General features: G+C 41.2%; 1 protein-coding gene across 1 annotated transcript; it reads left to right on the top strand.

Annotated features, from left to right (window-relative positions):
- The first annotated feature begins 5274 nt into the window (after positions 1-5274).
- On the top strand, positions 5275-17202 carry LOC145433828 (uncharacterized). The gene is made up of 2 exons (XM_080311085.1): positions 5275-5607; positions 16888-17202. Exons 1-2 carry the CDS (start codon positions 5438-5440, stop codon positions 17135-17137), a joined length of 420 nt encoding a protein of 139 aa, XP_080167211.1. The 5' UTR covers positions 5275-5437; the 3' UTR covers positions 17138-17202.
- Positions 17203-19002: the final 1800 nt, after the last annotated feature.

A 19002-nucleotide genomic window follows, 5' to 3' on the forward strand; every position in this document is an offset into this window, starting at 1 on the left:
ACCGCCCTAGTAATCACCTTCCCAAATGCTACTATATGTATATGAGGGTGAGTTAGCGTACCACCACCATTGACGTCGAGGAGGCCCCCGTTTCATTCTTGGACGTAGCAAGCTCCGTAGCGTCGAAGATTTGTCTGATATTCTCCTCCTCTACAATTCGCGTTGCTCAAAGTGTCATATCAAAAACAAGCCCAGAGAAATACCAGATCAAGGAAAAAAACAAGGGATATAATAAAAAGAGCTAGAAAGTCTAAAAAATACAAAGGTCGAACACTGGCTTTAGCCAGAGGGGACGCCATATTGAGAGCAGACATGGGGTGATTACTTCATGAATGTAATCGATTGCGATTACGATTACTTCTGAATCACGCGATTACGATTACGATTACAGCAAAATCCCTACAGGGTTGGTGCGATGACATGCAAAATAAGGTCAAAAACATGCAAAATAAGGTCAGTAGCGACATGCAAAATAAGGTCAGTCACATGCAAAATAAGGTCAGTCGCGACATGCAAAATAAGGTCAGTCCGCGCATAAATCCAAATCTATACTTCAATTACTAATCCAACTTTTTTCTTATGAAAAATAAATTCAAAATATCTTTCCTGTATAACAGCCTACTTTCAACATTGAAATTCCTTATCTATATCCTAAATCCTGAGATGTTTCAATCAAAAGATAATCATGATTATCTTGATTATGAAGTCAGTCGCATGTACAATATTATTATCAGTCCACGCATAAATCCAAATCCACACTTCAATTACAAATCCAATTCTTTTTTTTTATGAAAAATAAATTCAAAATATCTTTCCTATATAGTAATTTCATGATTGACATTCCCCATCTATATCCTAAATCTGAAGATGTTTCAACAAAATGTAATCAGACGATTCTTACGATTACGGGGTGAGTCGCATGTAGAATATTAACAGTCCGCGTATAAATCCAAATATTTACTTCAAATCCTACTTTTCTCTTATGCCACTGACCTTATTCTGCAATCTGCATGTCGCGACTGACCCTATTTCGCATGCCCCTGACCTTATTTTGCATGAGACTGACCTTATTTTGCTTGTCGCGACTGACCTTATTTTGCATGCGGCTGACCTTATTTTGCATGTGACTGACCTTATTTTGCATGTCGCGACTGACCTTATTTTGCATGTGACTGACCTTATTTTGCATGTGACTGACCTTATTTTGCATGCAGTCCGCGCAAAAATCATAATTCCAAATCCAACTTTTTTCTACTGGAAATCAAAATATAAATTTTGTTACCTACACTACTTTTAACATTGAAATATCAAAATTCGAATGAAAATTCAGATATATGTCCCCGTGAAAATTGAAATTCCAAATATAGGGGAAGACTGGGAGCAATGTTACAGTGGTGGGTTGTTTCAGCCGTTACGAAAAAGTGGATATAAATGGTCAGGCCATTGTGTCATTATACCGCCTGCGTCACAAAATCTTCATCCGTTGTTTCTGACTTTGTTTCGTTGGAATTCTTTGTAAAAATTTGCCTATCTGGAATGTTTCGAGTGTTTCATAATCTTAGGAATCTTATAATCAGCCATACTCATTCCGCGTTAAACATGATGAAAATTCTATACTCTCCGCGAATAGAGTCCCTGAATTTCTATGTCATCATCATCATCGGTTTATTGGCAATTTTATCAGTTCAATACACCACAATAACGCGATACTATGAAAAGACAGGAAGATACCGAAGCGACTTGGAGTAGTCTATGGAATCAGACACCCACCTTGGCCTAGGCGATGTAAAATAAGGCATGCACACTGAATGAAAGTAGAAAAGATAGTATAGAAAAAGAAAGCGACAAGAAACAGGGCGGCATGTCATGGAAATCTAGATCGATAGGTCAGTCGTTGTCCGGTAATCTTGAGGATGGTCTGTATTTATTTAGTAGTAATTGCTTGTATTTCGACTTGAATGTGGACATGCTTGTCGACTGTCGGATGGCCGGCGGAATACTGTTCCACACATCAGGTCCGGGATATTTGATAGAGCGATGATCTTTTCGGTCGATCATATGATATTTGGACGCGCGTGTGTTGTACTTGTGCGCTTTTGAATCCGAGGTAAAGTCATTTAAGTATTCGGGGCAACGACCGCAGTGGAACTGATACGTAAACGTGGCGATTTCTAGTTTCCGAATATCTTCTATGTTTAGGACACCGAATCTCTTCAGCAGAGACTTGTTGGATGGGCAGCCAGGCCCCTGGGCCCAGCCAGGCCCCTTGATGATATGCAAAATAAGGTCGCAATAAGTCGCTACACGCAGAATAAGGACAGTCTATGCAGAATAAGATCAGTCACTTGCAAAATAAGGTCAGTCGCATGCAAAATAAGGTCAGTCGCATGCAAAATAAGGTCAGTCACATGAAAAATACGGTCAGTCACATGCAAAATAAGGTCAGTCGCATGCAAAATAAGGTCAGTCGCGACATGCAAAATAAGGTCAGTCACATGCAAAATAAGGTCAGTCGCATGCAAAATAAGGTCAGTCACATGCAAAATACGGTCAGTCGCGACATGCAAAATAAGGTCAGTCACATGCAAAATACGGCCAGTCGCGACATGCAAAATAGGGTCAGTCACATGCAAAATAAGGTCGGTCGCATGCGAAATACGGTCAGTCGCCACACGCAGATTGCCGAATAAGGTCAGTGGCATAAGAAAACAGTAGGATTTGAAGTAAACATTTGGATTTATACGCGGACTCTTTATATTCTACATGCGACTCACCTCTCGTAATTGTAATGATCGTGTGATTACATTTTGTTGAAACATCTTCAGATTTAGGATATAGATGGGGAATGTCAATCATGAAATTACTATATAGGAAAGATATTTTGAATTTATTTTTCATAAGAAAAAGAGTTGGATTTGTAATTGAAGTATGGATTTGGATTTATGCGCGGACCGATAATAATATTCTACATGCGACCGACTTCGTAATCAAGATAATCATGATTATCTTTTGATTGAAAAATCTTAAGATTTGGAATATAGATAAGGAATTTCAATGTTGAAAGTAGGCTACTATACAGGAAAGATAATTTCAATTTATTTTTCATAAGAAAAAAGTTGGATTTGTAATTGGAGTATAGATTTGGATTTATGTGCGGACTGACCTTATTTTGCATGTCGCGACTGACCTTATTTTGCATGTCACTGACCTTATTTTGCATGTCGCGACTGACCTTATTTTGCATGTTTTTGACCTTATTTTGCATGTCATCGCACCAACCCTCCTCGCAAAATCGGGTAGTAGTCGATTACGATTACGATTAAATTGGAAAAGTAATCACGATTACTCACGATTACATTTATTTTGCATCGTAGTAGATATATTGGACGGCAATACATGGATTGCGCTGGAAAGGCCCAATGATATAACAACTGTCTTTAAAAAAGATGGACGTTTCCTTGTTACGTCATAATGTACCCATTGTCCATTTTATAGAGGACGGTTTATCGCACCCAATGATTTGCATTCTTGCCAGGTCCATAACTGCCGCACCCCCAATTCCCCAATAGGGTGGGGAGCGTGGTTGGAGGGGACTCAAAAGTATTTTGTAAACCAACATAAATTATAGAGCATTTTCGAGAGATTTCATTAACTTGGAATTTCTCTTTGAGCTTTGCGATTTAAATGTCTCTAGATAGCTTGATTTCGAAATGCATACGTCTCCCCCTCCAGAAATAAAGCATGCATAATTCATAGTAATAGGCATTTAGGTGCCAGTCAATACTGCTCCTCGACACATCAAAAGACATATGCAGTTTCGGCCAACATGAGGCTCCACGAAGTGTGCTATTAAAGAAATACATTGGCCAAAACTTAGGGTATGTATCCATTGTTAATAGCCGCGTTGGGTGGGCGTGACTAACATTCCATTCCTTCCAATCTGAGCCCACGATGCAAATGCCACGCGGGCACCCACAGAGCATTAGACATGACAATTTTTGTGTGCGTCTCACGCAAGTTTTTCATTTAGTCTGCTGTTTGGGCCACTACAATCAATGTCTTTTGGCTATATAATAGACAGGAGTTCACGAATTAACAACATACAATAAAGTAATTATTGCAAGACACCAGATGTTATATTTATGAATTACGCCCCCCTCCCCTTAGCTACTTATCAATTTGAACGTGGATAGCGAAACGTTGTTTGCATTTTTGATGTGCAATGAGAATATCACTTCCAAGGCAGTTCATTTCTCGTCATCATTGATCATGCATTCTACGTTAGTCGCGCGGATGCAATCTTTACATTTGGAATATTGCATAGATCTTTAAATAGTACTTTGGAATTACACTAAACATATGGCGATTGGCATTTGAATTTTCATATTGTCTAGGGACGTATCCGCAGATAAAAGACTATATGGATCTGTGTCAAATCTCAGAGTTTAATTATATTGGAGTTCTTTGGGGTGAGGGTGATTTGGTTCGATTCTTCAGTAGTTAAAAGTTAGACTGATAAAAATCGAATGCCTGGCAGTAACAGTGTCGCGGAGTCATCGTTATGTCAAACAAAGCACACAGTTTTAGTTAAAGTCCAGTTTGCGTTGAATTCCAAGGTATAGAAAACCCGAGTCGCTACTTCTGTCATCAGCAACAGTTCGCAACGATTGCCATAGAATCGATCATCTCTCATCACGAACATACGGGCAGTATCCTTTTGTACTTCAGCAAACGTATCGAATTAGGGAATTGGTGATATTGGTACTTACTACGATGCATGCATGGTCAGTGGTCACTGTGCACTGTGTGCAGTTCCATTCGTCCTCGACGCAATACAAATAAAGTGTCGGTTTCGAAACTTGAAATAATTGATTGTTATTTATCAACACAACAGCAAGCCCAGGTAACCGTATGGCGTATAACCACGTCGATATGAAACTGTCCGTTCCAATCCACCCTTGTTTCAGTTAGCTGGCAATCTTTCGATGCATGAAAGCTTGGAATTATGACATACCAAGTTCAGAATTAATACCCAGGTGGCCAATTTCGAGCTAGTTCAAGACGTGGGCCACAAAACATTTTCAAACCGGAAAATATACCATGACCAAAAATATATGTGATATATGAAAGGGAAAGAATGACGGTTTACCGTATAAGGTGGCTACGAATACATTGCACGTTAGCCTATACATACATTGACGCTAAATGATTGCTGAAATTTGCGTTCTAGGTATTTCTAAGAGTCTCGGAACTTAATTAGTTATCTCATGATTCCGATTGCCTCTTTCCACGTAATCAGCACACCGCAATCAATGTAGACGTACAGTATAGTCGCCATCAAAAGACTCTTCATTAACGTTGCAACGTCTCTGCGGACGCACCAAATTAGAAGTTACACCTGCGTCGAGAACGACAGTATTTTTTGTAAGCAAGAAAAATGGTAAAGTGCAGCAGTAACAAGTCGCAAAACCGTACGGACGGAAAATGGCATGTGAAACTGCGCAATAGGATTTTTAAATCTCGAATGTCGTCGATCGGTACGAAGAAAATGAACGTCAAAGCTGTACCGCAGTTTGCAGAATACTACATCGCCGAGGAAGCTGTGAGGTAAGACTTGCAATAATGCTATACAGGCCTTGTCCGTTATCGTAACTGATATCACTAGCGCTGAGATCCCTCAAGTCATACGCATCGAATGTACAGTATATACAGTACTGTGAACGGGTATGGTGTATTCTAGGGATGGTGTGAACCTCCGAAAGGTTCAGGTTCGTGTGAACGCGAACCTTTTTCAAAGGTTTTATGTGAACGCGAACGTGAACCTCATGACGTCACGCGACGTCATATTGCTAATTTCAACCCTACATTTCCGTGAGGGGATAGCCTATTTTAATGTACACGATACATATAGCGACGACTCGGGACACACAATGCCACAATTCTGAATTATTGAGGTTCGAAACGTCGACAAAAATATGAACTGGGGCGATCAAATAGTATCAATATCTTCCGTCGCTTTGCCAGCAATTTCAATGTGGACTGGCAAGGGAATATAATCTTACGCCTTAACGATCTATATAGGCTAGACTGGACAATATTCGGCGTCTTGAGTATTGCTAAGATGATATTGAGCAGAGTGTAAAACGGGTTTCTTACAGCTACCGATATTACCCCATTAACAAGTTATGCAGCAGTAGTAGGGTTACCATATTTTAGAAATCTGAAAATAGGACACTTTTCAAAATTTTCAGACTTGCAACACCGGAGGAAAATCCTGAAAAATGGTGAATTTTTTCCACTTCGTGGTCGGTTAACTAACAAAAATAGGTCAACTTTCCTGTTCAGCTCCCGAAACAGTGCTGATATACTGTATCTCCGTCAAATTTTGGCCCTATGTATAACCACCAAAAATTTCAAAAAGGGCAGTTGGGCGTCCTCCGGGACACCTTCAAAAAAGTAAAAAAGAGGACAAATCACTTAAAAGAGGACGTATGGTAACCCTAAGCAGTAGAGAACACTCCAATCGCACGGATTTGGTTCTTGTGATACAATAATCATATGAAATCAAGATTGAACGCGTACGCCTGCTAAATTTCTTACACCGGACATCGATATCAATTTCATTGATTGGTTAAATAAGCATCATTCGCTGACTACCTAAATGTAGTGTATTTCGCTCTTGATGTTGTGTGATTGCGGGTCAAGCTCGCAGCAGAGAGTCACTAAATATTCACAAAATGGTAGCTGGATATTTCGAGCGAACTTATGTAACAAAGCAAGTGAATTTTTGAGAATGGCAAGGTGCATGCCCGTTTGGGGTTGATTTTTTTATACTGCCAGCGCCATGCATAGAGTGGTGCGAAGTTGTAATGCAAATAATTCCAACCAAACATGCTATAATGACGTGAAAATGATAATCTATGAAAAAGTTTCACAGTGCAGAACCTACCAAGGTCCGTTTGTGAACGTGAACCTCTAAATTTCTGAGGTTCACACACAGAACGCGAACGTGAACCTCACGCTCACACCATCCCTAGTGTATTCTGCCAATTTCAAACTCAACGTGATGGTAAATCCGATACAGGGATGGTGGGAACGGGGGAGGTTCACGTTCGTGTTTTGTGTGTGAACCTCAGAAATTTAGAGGTTCACGTTCACAAGCGAACCTTTCACTGTGAACCTTTTTCATATATTACAATTTCCACTTCATTAAACATCTTTGATTGAAATCTATTGGATTTCAAATACGGGCCACTCCATGCAAAGAACTGGCAGCATAAAAATCAACACTAAACGAGCATGCACCTTGACAATCTTGAAAATCTTACTTGCTTTGTAACAAAAGTGTGCTCGAAATATCCAGCTATACCAGTTTGTGAATATTTAGTGACTCTCTGCTGCGAGCTTGACCCGCAATCACACAGCACCACGATCGGAATACACTACATCTAGGTATAGTCAGCGAATGATGCTTATTCATATATTCAACCAATTAATGAAATAGATATCGTTGGCTGACGTAAAAAATTCTAGGACGCGTACGGGGTCAATCTCGACTTCATATGTAGAAACCAATCCGGTGCGATTGAAGTGTTAGCAACTGCTGTATAACTTGTTAATGGGGTTATATCGGTAGCAAGTATAGTAACCCGTATTACACTCTGCTCAACATCAACGCAGCAATACTCACACCGAATATATTGTCCGTTCTGGCTTAGACCCTTAAGGCGTATAAGCTTATATTCCCTTGCAAGTAATTTTCCAAATTTTTGGCAAAGCGACGGAAGATAGCGACTTTATTGTATATGATATCATTTGATTGGTCCAGTTCATACATTTGGCGACGTTCAAAACGCAAATGTGTACTTCAGTATTTTGGCGTTATGTGGCCCGCGTTGTCGCTAGGTATCGTGTGCAATAGGCTGTCGCTCTACTGAAATGGAGGGTTGGAATTAGCAGAATGACGTCACGTGACGTCATGAGGTTCACGTTCGCGTTCACACAGAGCCTTCCAAAAAGGTTCGCGTTCACACGAACCTGAACCTTTCAGAGGTCCACACCATTCCCTTTCCGGTACACGTTTCAAACCCGTTCTTGTTAAAGAGAGGATGACCTATCAAAACCAGTGGTTCTCAACCTTTTTGACCTTGCGATCCGGTATTACATCAATAATAAATGTGGCGGACCTGCGAGTCTTTTAGAATCAAAATTAAACCAAATTCCATTACCACAAAATGTATGCAACTAAATGATATCAATATTGGGTACTTGATATAATGCTGCCTTATGATATTAGACGAGTTCGACGCGGATATATGGTCGTTTCAGCAAGGCGAAGTGTTGGTAAAATCCACCAATCACAGAAAAATGCGAGTTTGCTGTTGAGCCGCTATTCTAATTCTAAATGTCGCTAAACATGGTTCGATAAGCAATTATGATTAATCGTTCAAATCCTTGTTCGTGTTCACAACAATTCGGTATATGCGGCCTTTAATGGCACCGACGCCAGATTCCACGAACGATGTCAATTTACAAGTCCTTTTACCTATTATGCTTAACATGCGTGTTTTCTGATATCATGAACTTTTATTCGTAAACGGGCGCATTTTCGGAAGTTACAGTTGACTCGGCTTAATTCGGACACTTTGAACATAATTATTAGAGAATCAACTTGTATGGCTCATGGCCATGGTCAAGCGTAAGGGAAGACGACGCATTAAAATACGTTACTGTCGTCGAACTATTGGAATGTGGCCTATCGAAATTTAACCAACTTTCCTGAAACGTCAGGGACAGCTGGATCGGATTCTGGTTCTATTGCAGATTTTGTTTCGGATAGCTTAACTTTGCTTCGGACGTTTTGGGATAGTTCCGACCAGACGTCACTTGATTTCAAGTCAAAAGAAGAAATCGTCAGCTGGATAACCAAAACGAAAAGTGTACCCCTTGTGATAGGACTCCTATCACTAGAAGGTTGTTCTGCCAAAAGGTCCAAGCAAGTGTAAATCAGTCAACTCTAAGCTTACCCTTTATAAAGGCTACGCCCTAAATGTATCTAGTTATTGTTACTTTATTCGAATATTTCGGATTCTCCTGAATATATTGATGCGACTGTTCGTATTCGGACGGATAGGGGTCCTCGAGACTCGAGCTGTTGGATGGATCCGGATTCCCAGAAATCAATGTCCGCTCATCACTGAACGGCGTGCGATATAGCCTACGTCAGTGGTTCCCAACCTTATTCGTCTCGTGCCCCCCTTGGCCGATGTTTTCAAACATTAAGTACGCGTGGAAATATAATATGTTTCCAGAAAGTCTTAATTGATCCATTAACACCGTATAGCAGGGAGAGGGAGTTATTTTCCCCGTTGAGCCAAATGTGAACGAGAAAATACGCAGGCTGGACGACAAGAAAGTTTGAACTGTATTTTGCAGCGTACAGTTTTATTTTAAAAAGTAGGGAACTACATTGTTAAAACATCTTACTAGGTGGACTCGTCAATATGAACAGGACGTAGTACATTCTGTCTTCGTCCTATAACATGGGTCGGGAACCTTTTTCGCCGAAGGGCCTTATTGGTCCGTTATTTTGAACTGTACGTCGCAAAGAGCCATACACGTCGTAACTGTTACATCACCATTGAAAATTCGTTACGGTTTGCAGTGGTTCTCAACCGCCGGTCCGCGACGACCTTTCTGCCGGTCCGCCAGTTATCTTAAAATGTTATACTTCAATTTCAAGATGCAAAATGTTGAAGGCTTGTCAATTTTTTAAATGAAGAACACATCGAATTTAAACATAATTAGAACTTCGTGAGGTAAGTTTAGCCCTGGTATATTCGATTTAACTTAGACCTGGGCAAAGCATAAGGCCCTTGGGCTAAATGCGGCTCGTGACAAGATTCTAACTTGCCCGAGAAAAGTAGCCTGGAATTTAGAACATAAAACCTACTTTTGAATACTAATGTGTGAACTAAAACCGAAGGCTGCATAAACTGAATCGGAAATGCGTTTACTTTAAATCCTGTTTTTCATCTGTGTTGTACATTAGTGATTTTGCAGCCTACGTATAGGTCGTGCAATTTGGATTCAAAATACTGCTTGTATAGCAAAGTATACCGTAACAATTATAGTCAAAAGTAACGGTTTCAGATAGTTCAAAACTTTGTGTTGCCACTGTTACATCACGAATTAACCAGTCTGTGATTTGTATTGTTATGACATGCGTTTTCAATCCATAAACCGTAAAACAAGTCAATTAGTGCACGTGAGCACTGAGCAGGGGTCACCCGAAAACGATGAACAGGTATATGCTAAAAATAGAGGTGGAGGCTTGAGGCTGACATTTAAAAAAGACTTGAAACAATAAATATCTGTTTACTCGAATGAGAGAGAAACGAGCCATTTTCTTTGTGGTGAGCAGGTAGCCGTGTTTGGAGATATATTCTGAATCGGCATTATGAGAAAAAACGCACTGAAATACTAACACTCGTTGCTGGCTGAGTCCGAGAAAGCGCGAATTCCAGAACATTTGCCAGAGAAACTCTAGAAACGACAAAGTTGGATTTCACGCTACTAACAGCCCGGGACCAAGACCAGCATGTAATATCCCAAATACTAGGGATGGTGTGAACCTCTGAAAGGTTCGGGTTCGTGTGAACGCGAACCTTTTTGAAAGGTTCTGTGTGAACACGAACGTGAACCTCGTGACGTCATGTTGCTAATTCCAACCCTATCTTTCAATGAAGTGATAGTCTATATTATTGTACACGATGCCTAGCGAAGACTCGGGCCACGTAATGTCGCATTGCTGAAGTACATATTGGCGTTTTAAACGTCGCTAAATGTATCAACCGCGGTTATCAAAGGATATATTAATCTCATAAAATCAATACATTCGTCGTTTTGCCAACAATTTCGACGAGGACTTACCAGGAAATATAAGCTTACGCCTTAATGGTCTTAGCCAGACCGGACAATGTGTTCGGAATCTGAGTATTGCTACATTGATATTGAGCAGAGTGTAAAACGGGTTTCTATACTCGCTACCGATACCATAAACAACAAGTTATATAGCAGTAGCCAGCACCTTAATCGCACGGATTTGGTTTTAATGATACAGTAAAGACATGAAGTCGAGATTGACCCCATACGCCTGCTCGATTTTTTACATCAGAAAACGATATCAATGTCATTGATTGGTTTAATAGGCATCATTCGCTGACTACGTATATCGCTCGTGATGTTGTGTGATTGCGGGTCAAGCTCACGGCAGAGAGTCACTAATTATTCACAAACGGAAAGCTGGATATTTCGAGAAATTTTTGGTAACAAAAATGCAAGTAAAACTTTTAAGGTTGTCACGGTGCATGCTCGTTTAGTGTTGATTTTTTATGCTGCCAGCGCCATGCATAGAGTGACCCACAGTTGAAATGCAATGAACTTGAACCAAAGATCTTATAATTAAGTGCAAATTACAATTTACCAAAAAGGTTCACAGTGCAGAACCTACCAAGGTTCTGTTGTGAACGCGAACCTCTAAATTTCCGAGGTTCACACACAGAACACGAACGTGAACCTCACGTTCACACCATCCCTACCAAATACATTTCAACGTCTCCGTAAATAAAAGAGTACAGAGAAATGTGATTTAACTGAGTTAAGAGTGATTCGTGCTTCAAATGGTTTTGCATATTGTCACTAAAAAAATCGAAATAATTTTTGGTAAATTAACTCTCACTTTCTTATAGCCTAAATTTAACACATCCACTTAGCTAACAGCTTGTGTAAACAATGTAATTCACTGCTCTTATTTCAAAAATAAAATACGTCACGGAATATAGTCCAAACTTTTGGCCCGGCCCGCGAAGCTATTTTTTGCTTCTCACTTCGCACGCTTAAAAAACCAATGCTCACCCCAGATTCAACAGGAAGTTCAAGCCGTCTCCGATGCTAAATCAGCATGTCCCTAGATTCATTAGAGCACGCTCGGTGAAAAGCTCACCCTTAACTCGTCCGCTCAAGAATGATGCGGAACAACCAAAGGCCATAAAGTCTGCAATTAGCAGACACTTGTTGGATAATCCCGCATGTGCGAAAAATTATCGAGACGACAGATTTCGCATAGTCGGAAAGGGTCGTTCACACTTTCATTTGTGTGCCTTGGAGTCGACTTTGATCAAAATACACCAGCCAAGGCTGTGCCAACAAAAGGAGTTCGTGTATCATCTAAAAATAGTACATCGAACGCTCTCGTATTCGACATTTCATGCTGGTGACGTCATATTTTGTGCTACGAGTGTTGATATACACTGTTCTTTTCAATTCTCTACTAGTTGCTGACGATTACGCCTGACGAGTGTCAGCCGAAAATATTCGGGTTCATTTCAACATGAATATACTACTCAATTGTATATTGAAGTTCTGTTCCTCCAAGAAACTGTTCACTTAATAATTAGTATAATTACGAACAAAACTCTCAAAACGTTTCTCTCTAGTACCGTACTGCAAAACAGTTTCTTGGCTGGACATTTTGGGATGATTTCAATTTTTGATGGTCCACCGGTCCGCCACATATTTTGTCGAATTATTACCGGTCCGCGAGGTGAAAAAGGTTGAGAACCACTGGTTTAAAGCACAGACCTGGCAACAATCAATATTTGAAATTTAATATGGAAACAGTGACTTGTAACTTCAATTGTTACGGTATAAGTTGCTGTATCGGCTTCATTTTGAACGTGGATTACTCGCACGAGGCAGGTACGGTACCGTAGGGTTGCATTTCAAACAAAAAATAATCGATTTAAAACAATCATGTTCAAAACAAACCCATTGTTTGAAACATGCTTTTCCTTGTGTTTTTTGTTTTGGTTTTTAAGCCATGACGTCACGAATATACGATTCTGGCGCCATAGTGGTTTGACATTGATTAATTGACGAAATAACTGCACTATTGCTGTTGAACCGACTATTTTGAGGGTTCCAACCATTCCACATCGATATACGTCGGCTATATCGGGTGGAAATTGTCCGTAGGCTCATATGATTTTGAGATTTGAAAAAATGAAAAATTTTCAAGGACTTTGTTCAAAACATGTCTCGAGCAATGTTCCCTCTAATTTTTCACGAGTCTGCGCAGACACGCCAACTCACTGCGCAGGTCCTTGGACAACAGTGCGCAATCACCCCCCATAGGGTGATAAATTTACCTTCTGGGGGGCTTCGCCCCCCAGACCCCCCTCAGGCTCTGCGGTTTCCGAGTCTTATCATCTACATTGGGGGGACATTTAGCGGTCTTGTCGAACGCGCGAAGCGCGAAAAAATTATATAACTCGTGATTGAATCGGTCAATATGTTCGGGAATTGTATATATATTGCTATCAATTTTTATCCTCTCTCTGCTCACATAATCAGAGTTACCGGTAATAGAGTTGATCGAGTGAGGTGTGTTGGAATAGATAGGCCATCTAAATAAAAATAAAGCACCTTCGGGCGTACCCATTGGTATAATGACTTCGTTACATGATGCTATTTCGTGACCTCCTATCTGCTATGTCAAAAGATATCGAAATCGCCCAAAAGTACTAAATTAAAAGACGTAGGCTACACAATTTCAAATTGGTATTTCTTTACTGGCAAATAATGTTCCCTCGATATGGCTTTTGTCTTGTTGTGGGACTCGGATCACCAGGACAGAAACATTCGGTGCCAGCCATTTAGGTGCCTATGGACAATTTAACATATGTTTATATACAAAAGGCGAAGAACTCTAATTTTCCCTAGGTATGCGGGATCGATTACGTCACAAAGGGCTGACGTCATAGTGCGTCAGAATTGACAATTGAAACGACTCGCAAGCGTTCAATATCACCTCTGTCACTTGTATATGTTGACAAAATTACGATACTATGAACCAGACGCGTCGCCAGCCGGCCCCTTGCTGTATTGATTGAATTCATTTCAAATTTAATTTACCAAGGTAGTATCAGTTTATTTTGGTCAACTATACAATATACATGCACCATGCCGATAATACACCGACGGGATCAGCATCCTCGCGCAACGGACTCGCACCTATGACAAATATGTATTCGACATATCACGCGACCATAAGATTACTAGCATCACGCGACCATAAGATTACTAGCGAGTCCGGCTGTGCACTGTGTGCAGTGTGCACTGTGTGTTGTGTGCATTGTGCAGTCAATTAGCGAGCTTGCAATCTTCCGCAACATATTCGTCAACACGCGCGCCGACAATCAGGAAATTTCAATCACTCCGCATCGAGAACAAACGAACACGCATCTTTGGCGACGGCTAATAAACCAAAGTTACGGAATTATTTTGCCAAATGGACTCTATTCATTAGTGATTCTGTTGTCATAGGAGTCAAGAAATTTCGATACCAAGAGCCTGCAGGACATTTTCTGATCGTTCTGTGTTAGTATTAGCATTAATCAAAATCAATTACGATGCTGTCTGTTCACGGTCAGTATGTATTTCAATCAATTCTCTCCATGTACAATGTCTGAGCCACTCTGACATCACAATCACAGAAGACGGCGTCCCGACCTACGTATCAGATATCACCATGTACAATGTCTGAGCCCCTCTGACATCACAATCACAGAAGACGGCGTCCCGACCTACGTATCAGATATCATATTCCTACGGAGCAGGAGATGACAATCGCCATATTTCGCGCCTATAGAGATTGACTTCTTTAGTATCAACGTCTCGGTCTAGTTGCCTCGCGTTGCGTCTTCTAATTGCTCGCGTTAGATCAATGTATTTTTTCGAATGTACTAATATAGAATCAATGCGTAAATGACGATTATACGTGAACTTATGAAAAGCTTGTCAACGAGTCCGGAAGTGCTGTCAATTAGGAAGTCCCCGAACAATTAACGCGCTTATCGACGCGTATTACGTGGCGTCTTTTATAACCCAAGCCTTGGCACACATCTTCTGATGGCTATGTTCTGTTCAAGTATTAGCGGAAATCACGCACGCGCATGCTTGCCGACAGTCGATATCATTCAGGTTCGCGATGTCAATCTTTAATCGCAATCGAGATATTGGAGCCTAAGCATACTAGGCCCGAGACGGAATGGTTAGGCCAGAGATGTTATATTTCGTACCCGGCCTATTGTAGACCCAATTGTACAGGCCAGCGATGGTAAAGTGCGCACAGGGCCTATTGCAGATGCGATTCTTCAAGCCAGAGGAACTAGGCTTGTTGGAGACGCGATTAATCAGGTCAGCGACGATTGCCGAATGCTTGGCAATCAATGACAAATTCGCAATAATCTTAGCGGGAGACCGCGTTGCGTTACATCGTGCAAAAACGATTCTCGCGAATTGGAAACACGCTTCTCGCTAATTGACGTGCACAAAACTGATAAATACGACTACGGTAGCTGAATTGCAACTGAATATTAACGTCAAAATGTTGATTTCAAAAGGAAGGATTTCGCAAGGCGCTCAGCAGCGCTACGAAATACATTGCTTATTTCTAAATCCATCAATTCACCAGCCAGTCACCTACATGCCTAACCGAATTCTGGGTATATGGCATACCCCAAAAATTTCCTAGGTATGCACGGCATACCTAGCATACCCGAGTTCAGCGCCTATAATATATCGAAGTTTTCGGTCAGCACTAGGGCAGTCCTTTTCGGCCAAGGTTTGCTCGCTGCTGATCGTTCTGGTGCACTTCTCGGAGTCGCATGTTACATAGTCTATAACTTTATGTCTTGGCGCGTCGTGGTGCAGTAATAGCCGACGCCGAAGTGCCCAACTGCCCATTTCTATAAATCATGCGTATTTATTTGTCGGGAAAGAGTACCCAATCACCAAGATATCTGACAATATTAAATCGCGCGTTGTGGCAATCTTTTTATTTTTATATTCGGAAAAATACACCATGTTTTATAATAATTCACGAAATAATTTTGGGTGCCCTTCGAGCTCGACCCCTCCAATTGGGGGGTTTGGGTGCGGCAGTTACGGTCCTGAGTAAATCTTACGCAATGTTCATGCCACGCGGGGAAGACTATTCGTTAGTTTCTCGCAGATTAACTTCAAGCTAGTCCATTGTTGTTTATAACTTTGTTAAACTATAGAGACTGTAGTCCTACAGTCTCTCATATTATTTCGTCATTCCTAGAAAATAATGCGCTATTGAAATGACGTCAAAATCGCTCACGCGTACGAGACCATACTAAAAAAATCTCTTCGTGAAGCGCACGTGATTGCAAATTCTCATTTCTTTAGGGAGCGCAATATCGACATTTGCGGGTCGCACTTGTACCTCGGTTTCAGACTTCAGTGATAACACTATTTGCCCCTGGCAATGTTCCCTCTAATTTTTCAGGAGTCTGCGCGCCTGCGTGGTCCATTAGACAAAAGTGCGCAGCAACTAAAAAAAAGCATCACTTCGGATTTTTGGTGCGCAGCTTAGTTTTTCTGTGCGCAGAGACCGTTTCAGCACTGCGCATTTGCGCACGTGCGCAGCTTAGAGGGAACATTGGTCTCGAGCAAAGTGTTTTAAAACACCGTTTGTTTTAAATGCAACCCTAATGGTACGTAATACAACACATAAAGAAGATATGACTTCGTAGTAAAGGAATTTGCGGATCAATTTCTCTAGTAGTTTCTGATCACATATTACCATTAATAAATAGATTTGATGGTCTAAATTGCAAGGAGCTTTTCGCGGACCTCTAAGAATCGCGTCGGAGGCTGCATTTGGCCACCTGTCGCACAATGCCTAGGTCTGCCTTGTATGCTATGGTTGAAATTTAGTAAATCAACCTGCCACCCACGCATTAACAAGGACTTCTGCTGCTCCAACTTGCAATGCGAATGAATTTTTCTCAGTCACAGGCCAACATTGGCGACAGCGACGGGTTCGTCGTCACATTCGCACTGGCGGTTGGTAAACGGAAATCCCGTCAATTATCAGTGTCGCACCTACCCGCGCCTTGTCAAGCCTACTCACGACGAACTGCTGAGATCATGGCGTCGCGTTCAAAATAAGCGTATCAGCGTCGAACGAGAACGGGTTCTTATGAAGGCAAAAGCCGCGAGAATTGGATATCTGATGAGAAGTACCGACGAACACACCACCGTGTGAATTTCACTCGATTTTATTGAATGATGCTATTCCTGAAGTAAATACACCAACCACATTATGTAAAATCTTGTCTCCAGTGTCAGCACCCGATGCAGTAGACTTACTCGACCACTTGTTGACCTTTGTATGTCGATAATATAGTGTTCATGCGTTGCCAGAGAGAAGCTACGACAATGCAACTTTATGTGGCACTATCTCGTTGCATTATCGCCCAACTACCCCAGTGTCCATCGTTGGAATGTTGGTACGCAATAGTCAAACTGTCCATACGCAGATTGAGAATGAATAAAGACCAACGTCTCAGCTTGAATTGAGCAACCACACAACGACAATGCAAGCTTATCTGATATTATTACAATATTGCATTTCTGAAAAGTGTAGTTCATTTTCCAAATTAGGAATGAACGACATTTGATAAATGCGAAACCGGCAAACAAGGTATCAGATCAGCCGAAGCGTCATTTCAAAACGCCACCTACTATAACGCAAGGTTGGTGTCTGGCCACCACGATGAAGATTTGAAGTGTCGGGACATGGAAATGAATAGGAAGAAATTTTCGTTAAACTACAAGTGACCGATAGTGCTATGTGATAAACTTATACATACAGATACGTCCAGCCGAATATCTTATAGATCGTTGTTTGTATTTTGCGTGACGCATGATTTCACGTATCACTATTTGCCTACACCTATTGGGTATAGATCAGTGTTCCCAAACGGTGAAGCATTCCGCACTGGTGGGGAATTCAATGGTTTCTGGTGAGGAATAGACGCATTTGTTCAAAATTATATAGAGGACAGTCTACATATTCACGGAGACGCATGCGCAATTACCGTTACCAGTTAACTGCTCTGGAATGCGTGTATCGAAAATTATATTGCGTGTTGTTCACAAAACCTCGTTTTTAACTCTGGATGGCCAATTATGGCGCACAAACGCACGACTAGTTTGACGTGAAATAAGGCTTTCGCGAAATTTTGAGCGTTACTGGTATCATTTCAATATACGTTTTATGCTGCAGTTATAAGCGATTGTCTTGCCTACTGGTGTGGTTGTGTGTCGTGTGTAGTCAATCCAGCAAATAGCTGCTCCGTGATGACAAAAGTGCTGGGTAGTGGCCTGTGGGGACAGGACCGTAACTGCCGCACCCTAAACCCCCCGCGATTTAATATTGCCGAATATCTGATTATTGGGTAGTGGGTACCCTTCCCTCACTAAAATACCTAGAATTTATAGAAATGAAGACTTCGGCGTAGGCCATTACTGCGCCACGACGCACCAAGACATGAGGTTATAGGCCATGTAACATGCAACTCCGAGAAGTGTGTCACAACGATCAGCAGCGAGAAGACCTTGGCCGAGAAGGAATGCCCTTGTGGTGACCTAAAACTTCGATATATATACAATATACAATTATACATATATGTTCAATTGGCTAAATGGCTGGCGCCGAATGTTCCTGTCCTGCCGATCTAAAGATTCTGAACCCCACAGGACAAATGGCAAAAATTATTTGCCAGTAAAGCAATACCAACTTGAAATCGTGAGTGCCTTTTAGTTTTAAAGATTTCCACATCTTTTGACATAGCATATATAGGAGGTCACAAAATAGCATAATAGCATAATGTAACGAGGTCAATATACCAATGGGTCCGCCCGAAGATGTTCAGTTCTTATTAAGGGGTACCACCTTTTCCAACACACCGCGATCAGCTCTACCGGCCAATCTGATTACGTGAGAAGAGAGGGGATAAGAAATTGATAGCAACATATAAGCAATACCCGATCATATTGGCCGATTCAAACACAAATTATATAAATTTTCCGCGCCTCGCGTGCCCAGTCGAAATAAGGCGACGCACT

Source organism: Botryllus schlosseri, chromosome 1, assembly GCF_051294905.1.
Source record: "Botryllus schlosseri isolate E-star chromosome 1, Bs_hap1, whole genome shotgun sequence".
NCBI classification, from domain to species: domain Eukaryota; kingdom Metazoa; phylum Chordata; class Ascidiacea; order Stolidobranchia; family Styelidae; genus Botryllus; species Botryllus schlosseri.